This window comes from Asterias amurensis, chromosome 6, assembly GCF_032118995.1.
Source record: "Asterias amurensis chromosome 6, ASM3211899v1".
In the NCBI taxonomy this organism is placed as follows: domain Eukaryota; kingdom Metazoa; phylum Echinodermata; class Asteroidea; order Forcipulatida; family Asteriidae; genus Asterias; species Asterias amurensis.
The window spans coordinates 24462252-24481582 of record NC_092653.1 but is presented as its reverse complement, the minus strand read 5'-3'; the positions used below and the strand labels follow the sequence as shown (position 1 = coordinate 24481582).

The window sequence follows — 19331 nt, the reverse complement described above, 5'->3', positions numbered from 1 at the left end:
ACTAACAAAAAAAGAGGGAACCCAAGACTATCCCAAAACAATAAAACAGAACTGTATATATAGTTGTTTCAATTTGGGAATAAATGCAATATACCAGTATTTATCTGTTGACTACTGATAAATAGTGGCAAAACATGAACCTGTGAAGTGCTGACTGTAATAGCTAGCACTCAATCGCCTTTTTTTATTAATGTCAGTCAATCCCTGTTGATTTTTCTTTAAACAGGATTCCAGTTTAATTAACCGGGATTCGGCCTGGATCAACTGGGATTTCACCGGGATTCCCGTTGGACTAATTGGGATTCCATCAAAACCCCGCCTGGATCCCGCGAAAAAAATGCTGGGACTCTGCCAAAGTCCTAGCAGAATCCTATCAAAATCGAGCCGGTACTCGCACCATCCGGGTTCCGCTGGGATCCTGGAAAAATCTAGCCTAAAAAAATGTTGATGAATGTATACAAAATTATGAGATGTGAGATTTGCTTGTACACATGTACAACAGTAAAACACATTTTTTTTTCAAATTAAGTCGGTTAAATTAACCTTAAATCTTGGAATGGAAATTTGTAATACTTTCCAACCTCTCTATATGGAAGAGAGTTGTCTACATGGAGAGCGTCAAGTGTTCTGGAAGAGCAGAGACTTTCAATCTTGTATAACAACTATGATGATTTCACCCACTCTAAGAGTGCAGCTGTCTTTTATTGTCCACCTTTCTTCTACTTTTGAGAAAGACTTATACTAAGGAGTGATTACCTTAATGGTTGACACTTGTTGCTCTAAATACAAAAATGCTAACACAATAATGCTAAAATTCTTGCTTGACTTGATCAAATGCTATGTGTAATTGCCATAAATGTGATAATCTACTTTGCTCTACAATAAGTGAAATATACACTTTGGTTAGTGTGAAGTATATCCGTTTCAGTACAAAGATCAAAGTGGAATATAATTCTGCATAGCGTGTAAGTACAAAGATTACTTTCAGAGGGCAAGGCCATTTTCATTTTGCAAGCCGGAACTTAGAAAACCTGGAAGTCTATGGGAATGGCCTATGTCACCTCTGTATTTCCAGGCCTCACATTTCATAGCCCTATATCTCAAGAGTTTCGGACAGGTTTCTCAACCAATTTGAGAAAAACAAATTGAGGTTTCTACATACAAAATAATGTCCTGTATTGAAAATCTGATTTAGTTCCTTTTTTACTGTTGTCTTACATTCTGTAATGAATGACTCAAGGATTGATTGGAAACTATGTGTCCCTATAGCTGATGTGATTATTGCAAAAAATATGTACATTTATCGCTGATTATTAAAAATTCTAACATTATACTTCCACAGTGCTGCTTCGGCTATCATTAGGGTCATTCATCTCCCCTGGCAGAGTGGATCCATCCACTACGTTTGAATTACGTTTTGATGAAGCATCTCCACCCTGCTGCCTCGCCATCTCGGCCTGCATCTGGAGCAACATCTCCTGCATCTTACGCAGCTCAGCTTCCTTCTCTTCCAACATGCGATCTTTCTCACTTGGACCTGGCTTTGCGGCTGCTTCCTTTCTGATGGAGTTACTGGTTGATTGGAATAGATGGAAAGTGTTTGATTAGTCTTTGTAATACATTTATGTACGAGCAAGACATATCAAGCAACATACCTATAGATGAGTCCAATGTACTAGTCCTTATATGGTCATGTTTGTCTTAAACTTTAGTCATCGGTGTCAAGTTCTTGTGTGAATGCAGAGGCATTGACGGGGAATCAGCAAATCTTGTTAACTTGATGTTTTAAAAGAATGTGTGTTGCAAAAAGGTGATCTAAAACATGGATTAAGAAATGGACAGACAAATTGTCTACTCACAGTCTCTCTTGCTTGACTTCAGGATGATCCGTCTCATCCTTGATTCTCCTGAGGCGATAGTTCTCATAGTGGAGGTCACGTGTCACATCCTTCAGATCCTGCATGTGAGTTCTAGTTTCAAGATGGAATTGAATCATTACACTCTGTAAATCAAATGCTGTTTCTTAACTTTGTGCAAATTATCCATGCTGGTCTTGGCTTTGTATTAATGTTTTATTTGAGATTTGGAGTAATGACAAAGGAAAGTCGACAGCACAAGATGGGGCTCAAAGGTGTGATGTGCAATTGAAGCAATTTCAGCAAGCAACTCTTTTGATGCAAGATGAGTTCAATGACCATTGCTTTTAACAGGGATATAACAAACTTGTGCTTGCTGTATGTCACCCATGTGTTCCATGTTCCATAGATAGAACTTAGCTTCTCCAAATTGCGCCTCTGATGCTCTACAGTCTTGGGTAATGACCTTGTACCAACAGATGATGTACTTTTTAAAACTAATTTGGTCTAGTGTCCAAGTGAAGAAAAAACAGCAATTTTTTCACGACTTTCAGGGGATAGACACTCATTACATAAGATTGAGTTTGAGAAGGAATATTTGACCTTCCACACTTACCTTATTAGCATATTTCTCAGCTTGACAAAGTCACAATGCTTTGGGTTTTCAACTGTAACAAAGAAGTGTATTTTGTTAACCAATAATTGATTCACTTATTGTTTATATTATATCACAAGTTGAACTCCCTTTTTACTTTACACGGTTAACAGATAATCAGTATCATGCATCGTTCTTGGGCAAAGCCAAATCGTGTCAGTTTTTCTTTATCCCCTGTGTGGAAATAGCAGTTAAAGTGTTTGTGTTACCCACGACATTGGTTGAAAGGCGAGTTCCAATTTACTCTAGAATGAGGAGGGTCATTGGTTCAAATCCCACCTGAGGCACTTGTAGTGCTTATCATACCTCAGTGATGTGACAAACCGAGTCATAATAGCCCGTACCCTCGCTATTCATAGAAACTATTTGTAGTAATGAGAGTTATGAATTAAGGTATATCTTGCAGTGAATATCACGACCCTGTTTTCAGTCTGTGTTGAACACTTGGCGTACCTTCAGTGATGCCCCATGGGTATAGCCTTCCTCTCACCCGCTTCCCTCCAACCTCAACCACAGTGTTACTGCCAATAACAGCAAAGGGTACGCTAGCCTGGAAAACCAAATACAAAGACACTGGATGTTTGCAAAAAAGTTTCTACAAAGTAAAAGTGTAGTTACCCTTAGACAAAATTAGTACAGTTTTTGTAATGTTGGGACTGGTTCTAGTCGAGAGTTGATCTGGTGTAGCCGAGCAGTGTAGGGCAGTGGGCTCAGTCTGTAATTTACAGAATGTAGGTTTGAATCCTGGCAAGGTACTTTATCGTAACTGCTTCTCTCCACCTAGGAGCACAGATGAGTGCGAAAGCTAGGGATTCACATGCGATGGACTCCTGTCCAGGTTCATTTTGTTCATACCAATGAAACCAGATACATGTATATTCACCGGCCCATTGTTAGTAACTTCACTTAACTTGTACAGACATTTTCTTGCAATTACGTTTGTAACACAGTTATAGTCTCTTGGAGATTTTGTTTCTTGGACGTTTTATTTAAATTTTGTTAAACACAGTTTTGTTTATCTGATGTTGATTACCTTAAGCTCTGAGTCTTGTTTTTTGAAATCCTCATCCTCATCAGAGTCACAGTCAGGAAAGTTGTAAATGTTGATGTCCTGCTCTCGTATTTCACGTAAAACCTGTAAACAGTAACCACAGAGAATCATCAGCAACCTTTGACAGATCCACTGTTGGTAGATGATAAGGTCCTTTCTGGTTTCTGAATTGTTCATAAGAAACATCTCATATAATCCCTTGCTGTTTTGTGCCTGGTTCCTCATTAGTGCCCTAAAGAGTGCTTGCAATCTTTTGTTTAAATCTTTACTTCAATTTTACGGTGTTAAATGTATAAATGTAACTTTTTATGACCTAGGTCTGGGAGGGCACATCTTTTTTGATGAATTTTTTCGACATTTTGCCCTTCCCTGGACGGCCTGTGCTTGTTTTATTGTTTTGTCTTGTTCGAAGAATTAAAATAAATAAGTAAATAAAAACGATACCATGTATCCTAATGGTTCTGCAGGGCTTCCAACAGTTCCAAACTAGCTCTCAAACAATCCCCAAACCAAACATCTTTCAACTGGTTCTTAAATAGTTTATGCTAATTAACATTTCCCTTGTGTAAGCACAATGTATATGGAGGTTTTTAAATGCAGATCATGTATTTTATATTGAACTTACCCTATCTTTTAATGTTCTAACTTCTGTTGGTGTTAAGCAGTCTGCCTTAGCTAGCACTGGTACAATATTTACTTTGTCGTGCAATCTCTGCATGAAGCCAACATCTATAGGTCTTAATCTGAACAGGGAAGTAAAATAGAAACTCAATTTAAAACTTAACCCGTTGTGGAAGGTTAGTCAACGGCTCGACGGTGTCCAACATTATGCATTGAGCCAACTCATCTCGTATATGTTCATAAGTAAAGCTCGCTGTCCAGGAAGTAATTTCCCTCGGGATAAAGTGTCAGGCATTAATTGTGACAGCCCTAATAATTTCACCCTAACCTGACAAAGGGAAACTTGCAATAAACATTTATATTCTGCGACAGGTTCCAGCGCCAAGGTAAGGTGAATCTGAAATAGTTTAGTATTAAAATATTCTGCATCATATTAGACGCCGAGCGACTGTAGTTGCTGAATAATTATAGCTATCTCTATCAACAATATTGTATAATTTACATTTCGTCCGTGTCGTTTGATGCGGGGGGGGGGGGGGGTAGTTTTCAATTCTTTGCATTATGCTTTCACATTCAGTGTTATTCAAGTTTTTTTCCACTATGTGTTTTGTTTATGGCCTTTCTGATTAAAGTATGCTCACATGAGCATAATTTACAATCCCATCACAAGCGGTGAAAATTCCTCACTGCTTAAGGCTATCAAAACAAACGCATTTTGCTGTAAATAAAACTGTCTTTGCAATAATTTTCCATCAGAGTAATATATGAAAGCGGAGTCATGGACCCGCGTTAATGTCCTGTGTTGATTCTAAATAAACGTTGATTTATTGGTTTGTGTTAGTTAACATTCCATTAAACTGTTTACATTGGAATGCATGTAAATCACATCACATTGTGACTGATGTAAAAGGGGACCATTTTATTTTTCGGCCAATTTTTTAAAATGGGCCTTTTTGAGCCAGGATTTTTTTGTTAAAAATACTGCAACGGGTTAAACTTGTTCTTTTGAAAAATTCGGGACGACTTTTTTTCCCGGCCAATTTTAAAAAAAGGGCCTTTTTGAGCCAGGATTTTTTGTTCAAAATACTGCAAGGGGTTAAACTTGTTCTTTTGGAAGATTATGGACCATTTTATTTTCGGCCAATTTGTTAAAAATGGGCCTTTTTGAGCCAGGATCTTTTGTTAAAAATACTGCAAGGGGTTAAACTTGTTATTTTAAAAGATTTGGGACCATTTTATTTTTCGGCCAATTTTTACAAAAAGGGCCTTTTTTGGCCAGGATTTTTTGCTAAAAATACTGCAAGGGGTTAAACTTGTTCTATTAAAAGATTTCGGACCATTTTATTTTTCGGCCAATTTTTAAAAATGGGCCTTTTTGAGCCAGGATTTTTTGTTAAAAATACTGCAAGGGGTTAAACTTGTTCTTTTAAAAGATTTGGGACCATTTTATTTTTCGGCCAATTTAAAAAAAAAAGGGCCTTTTTGAGCCAGGATTTTTTGTTCAAAATACTGCAAGGGGTTAAACTTGTTCTTTTGGAAGATTATGGACCATTTTATTTTCGGCCAATTTGTTAAAAATGGGCCTTTTTGAGCCAGGATCTTTTGTTAAAAATACTGCAAGGGGTTAAACTTGTTCCTTTGAAAGATTTGGGACCATTTTATTTTCCGGCCAATTTAAAAAAATGGGCCTTTTTGAGCCAGGATTTTTTTTTTTTTTTTAATTTTTTTAAAATTGGCCGAAAAATAAAATGGTCCCAAACCTTCCAAAAGAACAAGTTTAACCCCTTGCAGTATTTTTAACAAAAAATCCTGGCTCAAAAAGGCTCATTTTTAAAAATTGGCCGAAAAATAAAATGGTCCCAAATCTTTCAAAAAAAACAGTATTTTTAACAAAAAATCCTGGCTAAAAAAGGCCCATTTTTAAAAATTGGCCGAAAAATAAAAAGGTCCCAAATCTTTCAAAAGAACAAGTTTAACCCCTTGCAGTATTTTTAGCAAAAAATCCTGGCCCAAACAGGCCCATTTTTAAAAATTGGCCGAAAAATAAAATGGTCCCAAACCTTCCAAAAGAACAAGTTTAACCCCTTGCAGTATTTTTAACAAAAAATCCTGGCCCAAACAGGCCCATTTTTAAAAATTGGCCGAAAAATAAAATGGTCCCAAATCTTTTAAAATAACAAGTTTAACCCCTTGCAGTATTTTTAACAAAAAATCCTGGCTCAAAAAGGCCCATTTTTAAAAATTGGCCGAAAAATAAAATGGTCCAAAAACTTTTAAATGAACAAGTTTAACCCCTTGCAGTATTTTTAACAAAAAATACTGGCTCAAAAAGGCCCATTTTTAAAAACTGGCCGAAAAATAAAAGGGTCCCAAATCTTTTAAAAGAACAAGTTTAACCCCTTGCAGTATTTTTAGCAAAATATCCTGGCTCAAAAAGGCCCATTTTTAAAAATTGGCCGACAAATAAAATGGTCCCAAATCTTTCAAAAGAACAAGTTTAACCCCTTGCAGTATTTTTAACAAAAAGGCCCATTTTTAAAAACTGGCCGAAAAATAAAATTGTCCCAAATCTTTTAAAAGAACAAGTTTAACCCCTTGCAGTATTTTTAACAAAAAATCCTGGCTAAAAAAGGCCCATTTTTAAAAATTGGCCGAAAAATAAAATGGTCCCAAATCTTTTAAAAGAACAAGTTTAACCCCTTGCAGAATTTTTAGCAAAAAATCCTGGCTCAAAAAGGCCCATTTTTAAAAATTGGCCGAAAAATAAAATGGTCTCAAATCTTTCAAAAGAACAAGTTTAACCCCTTGCAGTATTTTTAACAAAAAATCTTGACTCAAAAAGGCCCATTTTTAAAAATTGGCCGAAAAATAAAATGGTCTCAAATCTTTCAAAAGAACAAGTTTAACCCCTTGCAGTAGTTTTAACAAAAAATCCTGGCTCAAAAAGGCCCATTTTTAAAAAATTGGCCGAAAAATCAAATGGTCCCAAATCTTTCAAAAGAACAAGTTTAACCCCTTGCAGTATTTTTAACAAAAAATCTTGGCTCAAAAAGGCCCATTTTTAAAAATTGGCCGAAAAATAAAATGGTCTCAAATCTTTCAAAAGAACAAGTTTAACCCCTTGCAGTAGTTTTAACAAAAAATCCTGGCTCAAAAAGGCCCATTTTTAAAAAATTGGCCGAAAAATCAAATGGTCCCAAATCTTTCAAAAGAACAAGTTTAACCCCTTGCAGTATTTTTAACAAAAAATATTGGCTCAAAAAGGCCCATTTTTAAAAATTGGCCGAAAAACAAAATGGTCCCAAATCTTTCAAAAGAACAAGTTTAACCCCTTGCAGTATTTTTTAAAAAGAATCCTGGCTCAAAAAGGCCCATTTTTAAAAATTGGCCGAAAAATAAAATGGTCCCAAATCTTTCAAAAAACAAGTTTAACCCCTTGCAGAATTTTTAGCAAAAAAACCTGGCCCAAAAACGACCATTTTTAAAAATTGGCCGAAAAATAAAATGGTCTCAAACCTTCCAAAAGAACAAGTTTAACCCCTTGCAGTATTTTTAACAAAAAATCCTGGCCCAAACAGGCCCATTTTTAAAAATTGGCCGAAAAATAAAATGGTCCCAAACCTTCCAAAAGAACAAGTTTAACCCCTTGCAGTATTTTTAACAAAAAATCCTGGCTCAAAAAGGCCCATTTTAAAAAATTGGCCGAAAAATAAAATGGTCCCAAATCTTTTAAATGAACAAGTTTAACCCCTTGCAGTATTTTTAACAAAAAATCCTGGCTCAAAAAGGCCCATTTTTTAAAATTGGCCGAAAAATAAAATGGTCCCAAATCTTTTAAAAGAACAAGTTTAACCCCTTGCAGTATTTTTAGCAAAAAATCCTGGCTCAAAAAGGCCCATTTTTAAAAATTGGCCGAAAAATAAAATGGTCCCAAATCTTTTAAATGAACAAGTTTAACCCCTTGCAGTATTTTTAGCAAAAAATCCTGGCTCAAAAAGGCCCATTTTTTAAAATTGGCCGAAAAATAAAATGGTCCCAAATCTTTCAAAAGAACAAGTTTAACCCCTTGCAGAATTTTTAGCAAAAAATCCTGGCCCAAAAACGACCATTTTTAAAAATTGGCCGAAAAAAAAATGGTCTCAAACCTTCCAAAAGAACAAGTTTAACCCCTTGCAGTATTTTTAACAAAAAATCCTGGCTCAAAAAGGCCCATTTTTAAAAATTGGCCGAAAAATCAAATGGTCCCAAATCTTTTAAAAGAACAAGTTTAACCCCTTGCAGTATTTTTAGCAAAAAATCCTGGCTCAAAAAGGCCCATTTTTTAAAATTGGCCGAAAAATAAAATGGTCCCAAATCTTTCAAAAGAACAAGTTTAACCCCTTGCAGAATTTTTAGCAAAAAATCCTGGCCCAAAAACGACCATTTTTAAAAATTGGCCGAAAAAAAAAATGGTCTCAAACCTTCCAAAAGAACAAGTTTAACCCCTTGCAGTATTTTTAACAAAAAATCCTGGCCCAAACAGGCCCATTTTTAAAAATTGGCCGAAAAATAAAATGGTCCCAAACCTTCCTAAAGAACAAGTTTAACCCCTTGCAGTATTTTTAACAAAAACTATTGGCTCAAAAAGGCCCATTTTTAAAAATTGGCCGACAAATAAAATGGTCCCAAACCTTCCTAAAGAACAAGTTTAACCCCTTGCAGTATTTTTAGCAAAATATCCTGGCTCAAAAAGGCCCATTTTTAAAAATTGGCCGACAAATAAAATGGTCCCAAATCTTTCAAAAGAACAAGTTTAACCCCTTGCAGTATTTTTAACAAAAAGGCCCATTTTTAAAAACTGGCCGAAAAATAAAATTGTCCCAAATCTTTTAAAAGAACAAGTTTAACCCCTTGCAGTATTTTTAACAAAAAATCCTGGCTAAAAAAGGCCCATTTTTAAAAATTGGCCGAAAAATAAAATGGTCCCAAATCTTTCAAAAAAAACAGTATTTTTAACAAAAAATCCTGGCTAAAAAAGGCCCATTTTTAAAAATTGGCCGAAAAATAAAAAGGTCCCAAATCTTTCAAAAGAACAAGTTTAACCCCTTGCAGTATTTTTAGCAAAAAATCCTGGCCCAAACAGGCCCATTTTTAAAAATTTGCCGAAAAATAAAATGGTCCCAAACCTTCCAAAAGAACAAGTTTAACCCCTTGCAGTATTTTTAACAAAAAATCCTGGCCCAAACAGGCCCATTTTTAAAAATTGGCCGAAAAATAAAATGGTCCCAAATCTTTTAAAATAACAAGTTTAACCCCTTGCAGTATTTTTAACAAAAAATCCTGGCTCAAAAAGGCCCATTTTTAAAAATTGGCCGAAAAATAAAATGGTCCAAAAACTTTTAAATGAACAAGTTTAACCCCTTGCAGTATTTTTAACAAAAAATACTGGCTCAAAAAGGCCCATTTTTAAAAACTGGCCGAAAAATAAAAGGGTCCCAAATCTTTTAAAAGAACAAGTTTAACCCCTTGCAGTATTTTTAGCAAAATATCCTGGCTCAAAAAGGCCCATTTTTAAAAATTGGCCGACAAATAAAATGGTCCCAAATCTTTCAAAAGAACAAGTTTAACCCCTTGCAGTATTTTTAACAAAAAGGCCCATTTTTAAAAACTGGCCGAAAAATAAAATTGTCCCAAATCTTTTAAAAGAACAAGTTTAACCCCTTGCAGTATTTTTAACAAAAAATCCTGGCTAAAAAAGGCCCATTTTTAAAAATTGGCCGAAAAATAAAATGGTCCCAAATCTTTTAAAAGAACAAGTTTAACCCCTTGCAGAATTTTTAGCAAAAAATCCTGGCTCAAAAAGGCCCATTTTTAAAAATTGGCCGAAAAATAAAATGGTCTCAAATCTTTCAAAAGAACAAGTTTAACCCCTTGCAGTATTTTTAACAAAAAATCTTGGCTCAAAAAGGCCCATTTTTAAAAATTGGCCGAAAAATAAAATGGTCTCAAATCTTTCAAAAGAACAAGTTTAACCCCTTGCAGTAGTTTTAACAAAAAATCCTGGCTCAAAAAGGCCCATTTTTAAAAAATTGGCCGAAAAATCAAATGGTCCCAAATCTTTCAAAAGAACAAGTTTAACCCCTTGCAGTATTTTTAACAAAAAATCTTGGCTCAAAAAGGCCCATTTTTAAAAATTGGCCGAAAAATAAAATGGTCTCAAATCTTTCAAAAGAACAAGTTTAACCCCTTGCAGTAGTTTTAACAAAAAATCCTGGCTCAAAAAGGCCCATTTTTAAAAAATTGGCCGAAAAATCAAATGGTCCCAAATCTTTCAAAAGAACAAGTTTAACCCCTTGCAGTATTTTTAACAAAAAATATTGGCTCAAAAAGGCCCATTTTTAAAAATTGGCCGAAAAACAAAATGGTCCCAAATCTTTCAAAAGAACAAGTTTAACCCCTTGCAGTATTTTTTAAAAAGAATCCTGGCTCAAAAAGGCCCATTTTTAAAAATTGGCCGAAAAATAAAATGGTCCCAAATCTTTCAAAAAACAAGTTTAACCCCTTGCAGAATTTTTAGCAAAAAAACCTGGCCCAAAAACGACCATTTTTAAAAATTGGCCGAAAAATAAAATGGTCTCAAACCTTCCAAAAGAACAAGTTTAACCCCTTGCAGTATTTTTAACAAAAAATCCTGGCCCAAACAGGCCCATTTTTAAAAATTGGCCGAAAAATAAAATGGTCCCAAACCTTCCAAAAGAACAAGTTTAACCCCTTGCAGTATTTTTAACAAAAAATCCTGGCTCAAAAAGGCCCATTTTAAAAAATTGGCCGAAAAATAAAATGGTCCCAAATCTTTTAAATGAACAAGTTTAACCCCTTGCAGTATTTTTAGCAAAAAATCCTGGCTCAAAAAGGCCCATTTTTTAAAATTGGCCGAAAAATAAAATGTTCCAAATCTTTTAAAAGAACAAGTTTAACCCCTTGCAGTATTTTTAGCAAAAAATCCTGGCTCAAAAAGGCCCATTTTTAAAAATTGGCCGAAAAATAAAATGGTCCCAAATCTTTTAAATGAACAAGTTTAACCCCTTGCAGTATTTTTAGCAAAAAATCCTGGCTCAAAAAGGCCCATTTTTTAAAATTGGCCGAAAAATAAAATGGTCCCAAATCTTTCAAAAGAACAAGTTTAACCCCTTGCAGAATTTTTAGCAAAAAATCCTGGCCCAAAAACGACCATTTTTAAAAATTGGCCGAAAAAAAAATGGTCTCAAACCTTCCAAAAGAACAAGTTTAACCCCTTGCAGTATTTTTAACAAAAAATCCTGGCTCAAAAAGGCCCATTTTTAAAAATTGGCCGAAAAATCAAATGGTCCCAAATCTTTTAAAAGAACAAGTTTAACCCCTTGCAGTATTTTTAGCAAAAAATCCTGGCTCAAAAAGGCCCATTTTTTAAAATTGGCCGAAAAATAAAATGGTCCCAAATCTTTCAAAAGAACAAGTTTAACCCCTTGCAGAATTTTTAGCAAAAAATCCTGGCCCAAAAACGACCATTTTTAAAAATTGGCCGAAAAAAAAAATGGTCTCAAACCTTCCAAAAGAACAAGTTTAACCCCTTGCAGTATTTTTAACAAAAAATCCTGGCCCAAACAGGCCCATTTTTAAAAATTGGCCGAAAAATAAAATGGTCCCAAACCTTCCTAAAGAACAAGTTTAACCCCTTGCAGTATTTTTAACAAAAAATCTGGCCCAAACAGGCCCATTTTTAAAAATTGGCCGAATAATAAAATGGTCCCAAATCTTTCAAAAGAACAAGTTTAACCCCTTGCAGTATTTTTAGCAACAAATCCTGGCTCAAAAAGGCCCCTTTTTAAAAATTGGCCGAATAATAAAATGGTCCCAAATCTTTTTAAAAAACAAGTTTAACCCCTTGCAGTATTTTTAGCAAAAAATCCTGGCTCAAAAAGGCCCATTTTTAAAAATTGGCCGAAAAATAAAATAGTCCCAAATCTTTCCAAAAAACAAGTTTAACCCCTTGCAGTATTTTTTACAAAAAATCCTGGCTAAAAAAGGCCCATTTTTAAAAATTGTCCGAAAAAAAAAATGGTCCCAAATCTTTTAAAAGAACAAGTTTAACCCCTTGCAGAATTTTTAGCAAAAAATCCTTGCTCAAAAAGGCCCATTTTTAAAAATTGGCCGAAAAATAAAATGGTCCCAAACCTTCCAAAAGAACAAGTTTACCCCCTTGCAGTATTTTTAACAAAAAATCCTGGCTCAAAAAGGCCCATTTTTAAAAATTGGCCGAAAAATAAAATGGTCCCAAATCTTTTAAAAGAACAAGTTTAACCCCTTGCAGTATTTTTAGCAACAAATCCTGGCTCAAAAAGGCCCCTTTTTAAAAATTGGCCGAATAATAAAATGGTCCCAAATCTTTTTAAAAAAAACAAGTTTAACCCCTTGCAGTATTTTTAGCAAAAAATCCTGGCTCAAAAAGGCCCATTTTTAAAAATTGGCCGAAAAATAAAATAGTTCCAAATCTTTCAAAAAAACAAGTTTAACCCCTTGCACTATTTTTTACAAAAAATCCTGGCTAAAAAAGGCCCATTTTTAAAAATTGTCCGAAAAAAAAAATGGTCCCAAATCTTTTAAAAGAACAAGTTTAACCCCTTGCAGAATTTTTAGCAAAAAATCCTGGCTCAAAAAGGCCCATTTTTTAAAATTGGCCGAAAAATAAAATGGTCCCAAATCTTTCAAAAGAACAAGTTTAACCCCTTGCAGAATTTTTAGCAAAAAATCCTGGCCCAAAAACGACCATTTTTAAAAATTGGCCGAAAAAAAAAATGGTCTCAAACCTTCCAAAAGAACAAGTTTAACCCCTTGCAGTATTTTTAACAAAAAATCCTGGCCCAAACAGGCCCATTTTTAAAAATTGGCCGAAAAATAAAATGGTCCCAAACCTTCCTAAAGAACAAGTTTAACCCCTTGCAGTATTTTTAACAAAAACTATTGGCTCAAAAAGGCCCATTTTTAAAAATTGGCCGACAAATAAAATGGTCCCAAACCTTCCTAAAGAACAAGTTTAACCCCTTGCAGTATTTTTAGCAAAATATCCTGGCTCAAAAAGGCCCATTTTTAAAAATTGGCCGACAAATAAAATGGTCCCAAATCTTTCAAAAGAACAAGTTTAACCCCTTGCAGTATTTTTAACAAAAAGGCCCATTTTTAAAAACTGGCCGAAAAATAAAATTGTCCCAAATCTTTTAAAAGAACAAGTTTAACCCCTTGCAGTATTTTTAACAAAAAATCCTGGCTAAAAAAGGCCCATTTTTAAAAATTGGCCGAAAAATAAAATGGTCCCAAATCTTTCAAAAAAAACAGTATTTTTAACAAAAAATCCTGGCTAAAAAAGGCCCATTTTTAAAAATTGGCCGAAAAATAAAAAGGTCCCAAATCTTTCAAAAGAACAAGTTTAACCCCTTGCAGTATTTTTAGCAAAAAATCCTGGCCCAAACAGGCCCATTTTTAAAAATTTGCCGAAAAATAAAATGGTCCCAAACCTTCCAAAAGAACAAGTTTAACCCCTTGCAGTATTTTTAACAAAAAATCCTGGCCCAAACAGGCCCATTTTTAAAAATTGGCCGAAAAATAAAATGGTCCCAAATCTTTTAAAATAACAAGTTTAACCCCTTGCAGTATTTTTAACAAAAAATCCTGGCTCAAAAAGGCCCATTTTTAAAAATTGGCCGAAAAATAAAATGGTCCAAAAACTTTTAAATGAACAAGTTTAACCCCTTGCAGTATTTTTAACAAAAAATACTGGCTCAAAAAGGCCCATTTTTAAAAACTGGCCGAAAAATAAAAGGGTCCCAAATCTTTTAAAAGAACAAGTTTAACCCCTTGCAGTATTTTTAGCAAAATATCCTGGCTCAAAAAGGCCCATTTTTAAAAATTGGCCGACAAATAAAATGGTCCCAAATCTTTCAAAAGAACAAGTTTAACCCCTTGCAGTATTTTTAACAAAAAGGCCCATTTTTAAAAACTGGCCGAAAAATAAAATTGTCCCAAATCTTTTAAAAGAACAAGTTTAACCCCTTGCAGTATTTTTAACAAAAAATCCTGGCTAAAAAAGGCCCATTTTTAAAAATTGGCCGAAAAATAAAATGGTCCCAAATCTTTTAAAAGAACAAGTTTAACCCCTTGCAGAATTTTTAGCAAAAAATCCTGGCTCAAAAAGGCCCATTTTTAAAAATTGGCCGAAAAATAAAATGGTCTCAAATCTTTCAAAAGAACAAGTTTAACCCCTTGCAGTATTTTTAACAAAAAATCTTGGCTCAAAAAGGCCCATTTTTAAAAATTGGCCGAAAAATAAAATGGTCTCAAATCTTTCAAAAGAACAAGTTTAACCCCTTGCAGTAGTTTTAACAAAAAATCCTGGCTCAAAAAGGCCCATTTTTAAAAAATTGGCCGAAAAATCAAATGGTCCCAAATCTTTCAAAAGAACAAGTTTAACCCCTTGCAGTATTTTTAACAAAAAATCTTGGCTCAAAAAGGCCCATTTTTAAAAATTGGCCGAAAAATAAAATGGTCTCAAATCTTTCAAAAGAACAAGTTTAACCCCTTGCAGTAGTTTTAACAAAAAATCCTGGCTCAAAAAGGCCCATTTTTAAAAAATTGGCCGAAAAATCAAATGGTCCCAAATCTTTCAAAAGAACAAGTTTAACCCCTTGCAGTATTTTTAACAAAAAATATTGGCTCAAAAAGGCCCATTTTTAAAAATTGGCCGAAAAACAAAATGGTCCCAAATCTTTCAAAAGAACAAGTTTAACCCCTTGCAGTATTTTTTAAAAAGAATCCTGGCTCAAAAAGGCCCATTTTTAAAAATTGGCCGAAAAATAAAATGGTCCCAAATCTTTCAAAAAACAAGTTTAACCCCTTGCAGAATTTTTAGCAAAAAAACCTGGCCCAAAAACGACCATTTTTAAAAATTGGCCGAAAAATAAAATGGTCTCAAACCTTCCAAAAGAACAAGTTTAACCCCTTGCAGTATTTTTAACAAAAAATCCTGGCCCAAACAGGCCCATTTTTAAAAATTGGCCGAAAAATAAAATGGTCCCAAACCTTCCAAAAGAACAAGTTTAACCCCTTGCAGTATTTTTAACAAAAAATCCTGGCTCAAAAAGGCCCATTTTAAAAAATTGGCCGAAAAATAAAATGGTCCCAAATCTTTTAAATGAACAAGTTTAACCCCTTGCAGTATTTTTAGCAAAAAATCCTGGCTCAAAAAGGCCCATTTTTTAAAATTGGCCGAAAAATAAAATGGTCCCAAATCTTTTAAAAGAACAAGTTTAACCCCTTGCAGTATTTTTAGCAAAAAATCCTGGCTCAAAAAGGCCCATTTTTAAAAATTGGCCGAAAAATAAAATGGTCCCAAATCTTTTAAATGAACAAGTTTAACCCCTTGCAGTATTTTTAGCAAAAAATCCTGGCTCAAAAAGGCCCATTTTTTAAAATTGGCCGAAAAATAAAATGGTCCCAAATCTTTCAAAAGAACAAGTTTAACCCCTTGCAGAATTTTTAGCAAAAAATCCTGGCCCAAAAACGACCATTTTTAAAAATTGGCCGAAAAAAAAATGGTCTCAAACCTTCCAAAAGAACAAGTTTAACCCCTTGCAGTATTTTTAACAAAAAATCCTGGCTCAAAAAGGCCCATTTTTAAAAATTGGCCGAAAAATCAAATGGTCCCAAATCTTTTAAAAGAACAAGTTTAACCCCTTGCAGTATTTTTAGCAAAAAATCCTGGCTCAAAAAGGCCCATTTTTTAAAATTGGCCGAAAAATAAAATGGTCCCAAATCTTTCAAAAGAACAAGTTTAACCCCTTGCAGAATTTTTAGCAAAAAATCCTGGCCCAAAAACGACCATTTTTAAAAATTGGCCGAAAAAAAAAATGGTCTCAAACCTTCCAAAAGAACAAGTTTAACCCCTTGCAGTATTTTTAACAAAAAATCCTGGCCCAAACAGGCCCATTTTTAAAAATTGGCCGAAAAATAAAATGGTCCCAAACCTTCCTAAAGAACAAGTTTAACCCCTTGCAGTATTTTTAACAAAAAATCTGGCCCAAACAGGCCCATTTTTAAAAATTGGCCGAATAATAAAATGGTCCCAAATCTTTCAAAAGAACAAGTTTAACCCCTTGCAGTATTTTTAGCAACAAATCCTGGCTCAAAAAGGCCCCTTTTTAAAAATTGGCCGAATAATAAAATGGTCCCAAATCTTTTTAAAAAACAAGTTTAACCCCTTGCAGTATTTTTAGCAAAAAATCCTGGCTCAAAAAGGCCCATTTTTAAAAATTGGCCGAAAAATAAAATAGTCCCAAATCTTTCCAAAAAACAAGTTTAACCCCTTGCAGTATTTTTTACAAAAAATCCTGGCTAAAAAAGGCCCATTTTTAAAAATTGTCCGAAAAAAAAAATGGTCCCAAATCTTTTAAAAGAACAAGTTTAACCCCTTGCAGAATTTTTAGCAAAAAATCCTTGCTCAAAAAGGCCCATTTTTAAAAATTGGCCGAAAAATAAAATGGTCCCAAACCTTCCAAAAGAACAAGTTTACCCCCTTGCAGTATTTTTAACAAAAAATCCTGGCTCAAAAAGGCCCATTTTTAAAAATTGGCCGAAAAATAAAATGGTCCCAAATCTTTTAAAAGAACAAGTTTAACCCCTTGCAGTATTTTTAGCAACAAATCCTGGCTCAAAAAGGCCCCTTTTTAAAAATTGGCCGAATAATAAAATGGTCCCAAATCTTTTTAAAAAAAACAAGTTTAACCCCTTGCAGTATTTTTAGCAAAAAATCCTGGCTCAAAAAGGCCCATTTTTAAAAATTGGCCGAAAAATAAAATAGTCCCAAATCTTTCAAAAAAACAAGTTTAACCCCTTGCACTATTTTTTACAAAAAATCCTGGCTAAAAAAGGCCCATTTTTAAAAATTGTCCGAAAAAAAAAATGGTCCCAAATCTTTTAAAAGAACAAGTTTAACCCCTTGCAGAATTTTTAGCAAAAAATCCTTGCTCAAAAAGGCCCATTTTTAAAAATTGGCCGAAAAATAAAATGGTCTCAAATCTTTAAAAAAGAACAAGTTTAACCCCTTGCAGTATTTTTAACAAAAAATCTTGGCTCAAAAAGGCCCATTTTTAAAAATTGGCCGAAAAATAAAAAGGTCCCAAATCTTTCAAAAGAACAAGTTTAACCCCCTGGCAGTATTTTTAGCAAAAAATCCTGGCCCAAACAGGCCCATTTTTAAAAATTGGCCGAAAAATAAAATGGTCCCAAACCTTCCAAAAGAACAAGTTTAACCCCTTGCAGTATTTTTAACAAAAAATCCTGGCCCAAACAGGCCCATTTTTAAAAATTGGCCGAAATATAAAATGGTCCCAAATCTTTTAAAAGAACAAGTTTAACCCCTTGCAGTATTTTTAACAAAAAATCCTGGCTCAAAAAGGCCCATTTTTAAAAATTGGCCGAAAAATAAAAGGGTCCAAAAACTTTTAAATGAACAAGTTTAACCCCTTGCAGTATTTTTAACAAAAAATACTGGCTCAAAAAGGCCCATTTTTTAAAATTGGCCGAAAAATAAAATGGTCCCAAATCTTTTAAAAGAACAAGTTTAACCCCTTGCAGTATTTTTAACAAAAAATCTGGCCCAAACAGGCCCATTTTTAAAAATTGGCCGAATAATAAAATGGTCCCAAATCTTTCAAAAGAACAAGTTTAACCCCTTGCAGTATTTTTAGCAACAAATCCTGGCTCAAAAAGGCCCCTTTTTAAAAATTGGCCGAATAATAAAATGGTCCCAAATCTTTTTAAAAAAAACAAGTTTAACCCCTTGCAGTATTTTTAGCAAAAAATCCTGGCTCAAAAAGGCCCATTTTTAAAAATTGGCCGAAAAATAAAATAGTCCCAAATCTTTCAAAAAAACAAGTTTAACCCCTTGCAGTATTTTTTACAAAAAATCCTGGCTAAAAAAGGCCCATTTTTAAAAATTGTCCGAAAAAAAAAATGGTCCCAAATCTTTTAAAAGAACAAGTTTAACCCCTTGCAGAATTTTTAGCAAAAAATCCTTGCTCAAAAAGGCCCATTTTTAAAAATTGGCCGAAAAATAAAATGGTCTCAAATCTTTCAAAAGAACAAGTTTAACCCCTTGCAGTATTTTTAACAAAAAATCTTGGCTCAAAAAGGCCCATTTTTAAAAATTGGCCGAAAAATAAAAAGGTCCCAAATCTTTCAAAAGAACAAGTTTAACCCCCTGGCAGTATTTTTAGCAAAAAATCCTGGCCCAAACAGGCCCATTTTTAAAAATTGGCCGAAAAATAAAATGGTCCCAAACCTTCCAAAAGAACAAGTTTAACCCCTTGCAGTATTTTTAACAAAAAATCCTGGCCCAAACAGGCCCATTTTTAAAAATTGGCCGAAATATAAAATGGTCCCAAATCTTTTAAAAGAACAAGTTTAACCCCTTGCAGTATTTTTAACAAAAAATCCTGGCTCAAAAAGGCCCATTTTTAAAAATTGGCCGAAAAATAAAAGGGTCCAAAAACTTTTAAATGAACAAGTTTAACCCCTTGCAGTATTTTTAACAAAAAATACTGGCTCAAAAAGGCCCATTTTTAAAAAATGGCCGAAAAATAAAATGGTCCAAAACCTTCCAAAAGAATAAGTTTAACCCCTTGCAGTATTTTTAACAAATAATCCTGGCCAAAAAAGGCCCATTTTTAAAAATTGGCCGAAAAATAAAATGGTCCCAAATCTTTTTAAAAAACAAGTTTAACCCCTTGCAGTATTTTTAGCAAAAAATCCTGGCTCAAAAAGGCCCATTTTTAAAAATTGGCCGAAAAATAAAATGGTCCCAAATCTTTCAAAAAAACAAGTTTAACCCCTTGCAGTATTTTTAGCAAAAAATCCTGGCCCAAACAGGCCCATTTTTAAAAATTGGCCGAAAATAAAATGGTCCCAAACCTTCCAAAAGAACAAGTTTAACCCCTTGCAGTATTTTTAACAAAAAATCCTGGCCCAAACAGGCCCATTTTTAAAAATTGGCCGAAAAATAAAAGGGTCCAAAAACTTTTAAATGAACAAGTTTAACCCCTTGCAGTATTCTTAACAAAAAATACTGGCTCAAAAAGGC

At 34.1% G+C, this 19331-nt stretch overlaps 1 protein-coding gene across 4 annotated transcripts in view; it reads right to left on the bottom strand.

The window, feature by feature from the left end:
- Positions 1-460: 460 nt before the first annotated feature.
- Positions 461-19331, bottom strand: part of LOC139938513 (septin-5-like) — a 35015-nt gene continuing 16144 nt past the window's right edge. For all 4 annotated transcript variants that reach the window (XM_071934080.1, XM_071934082.1, XM_071934081.1 and 1 more), the window contains 6 exons: positions 4188-4305; positions 3545-3646; positions 2965-3061; positions 2473-2524; positions 1860-1970; positions 461-1572 (listed from right to left, as the gene is read on the bottom strand). In XM_071934080.1, the coding sequence (XP_071790181.1) occupies positions 1329-1572; positions 1860-1970; positions 2473-2524; positions 2965-3061; positions 3545-3646; positions 4188-4305 (724 nt within the window). In that variant the 3' untranslated portion in view covers positions 461-1328. The remainder of the gene's footprint in view (positions 1573-1859; positions 1971-2472; positions 2525-2964; positions 3062-3544; positions 3647-4187; positions 4306-19331) is intronic.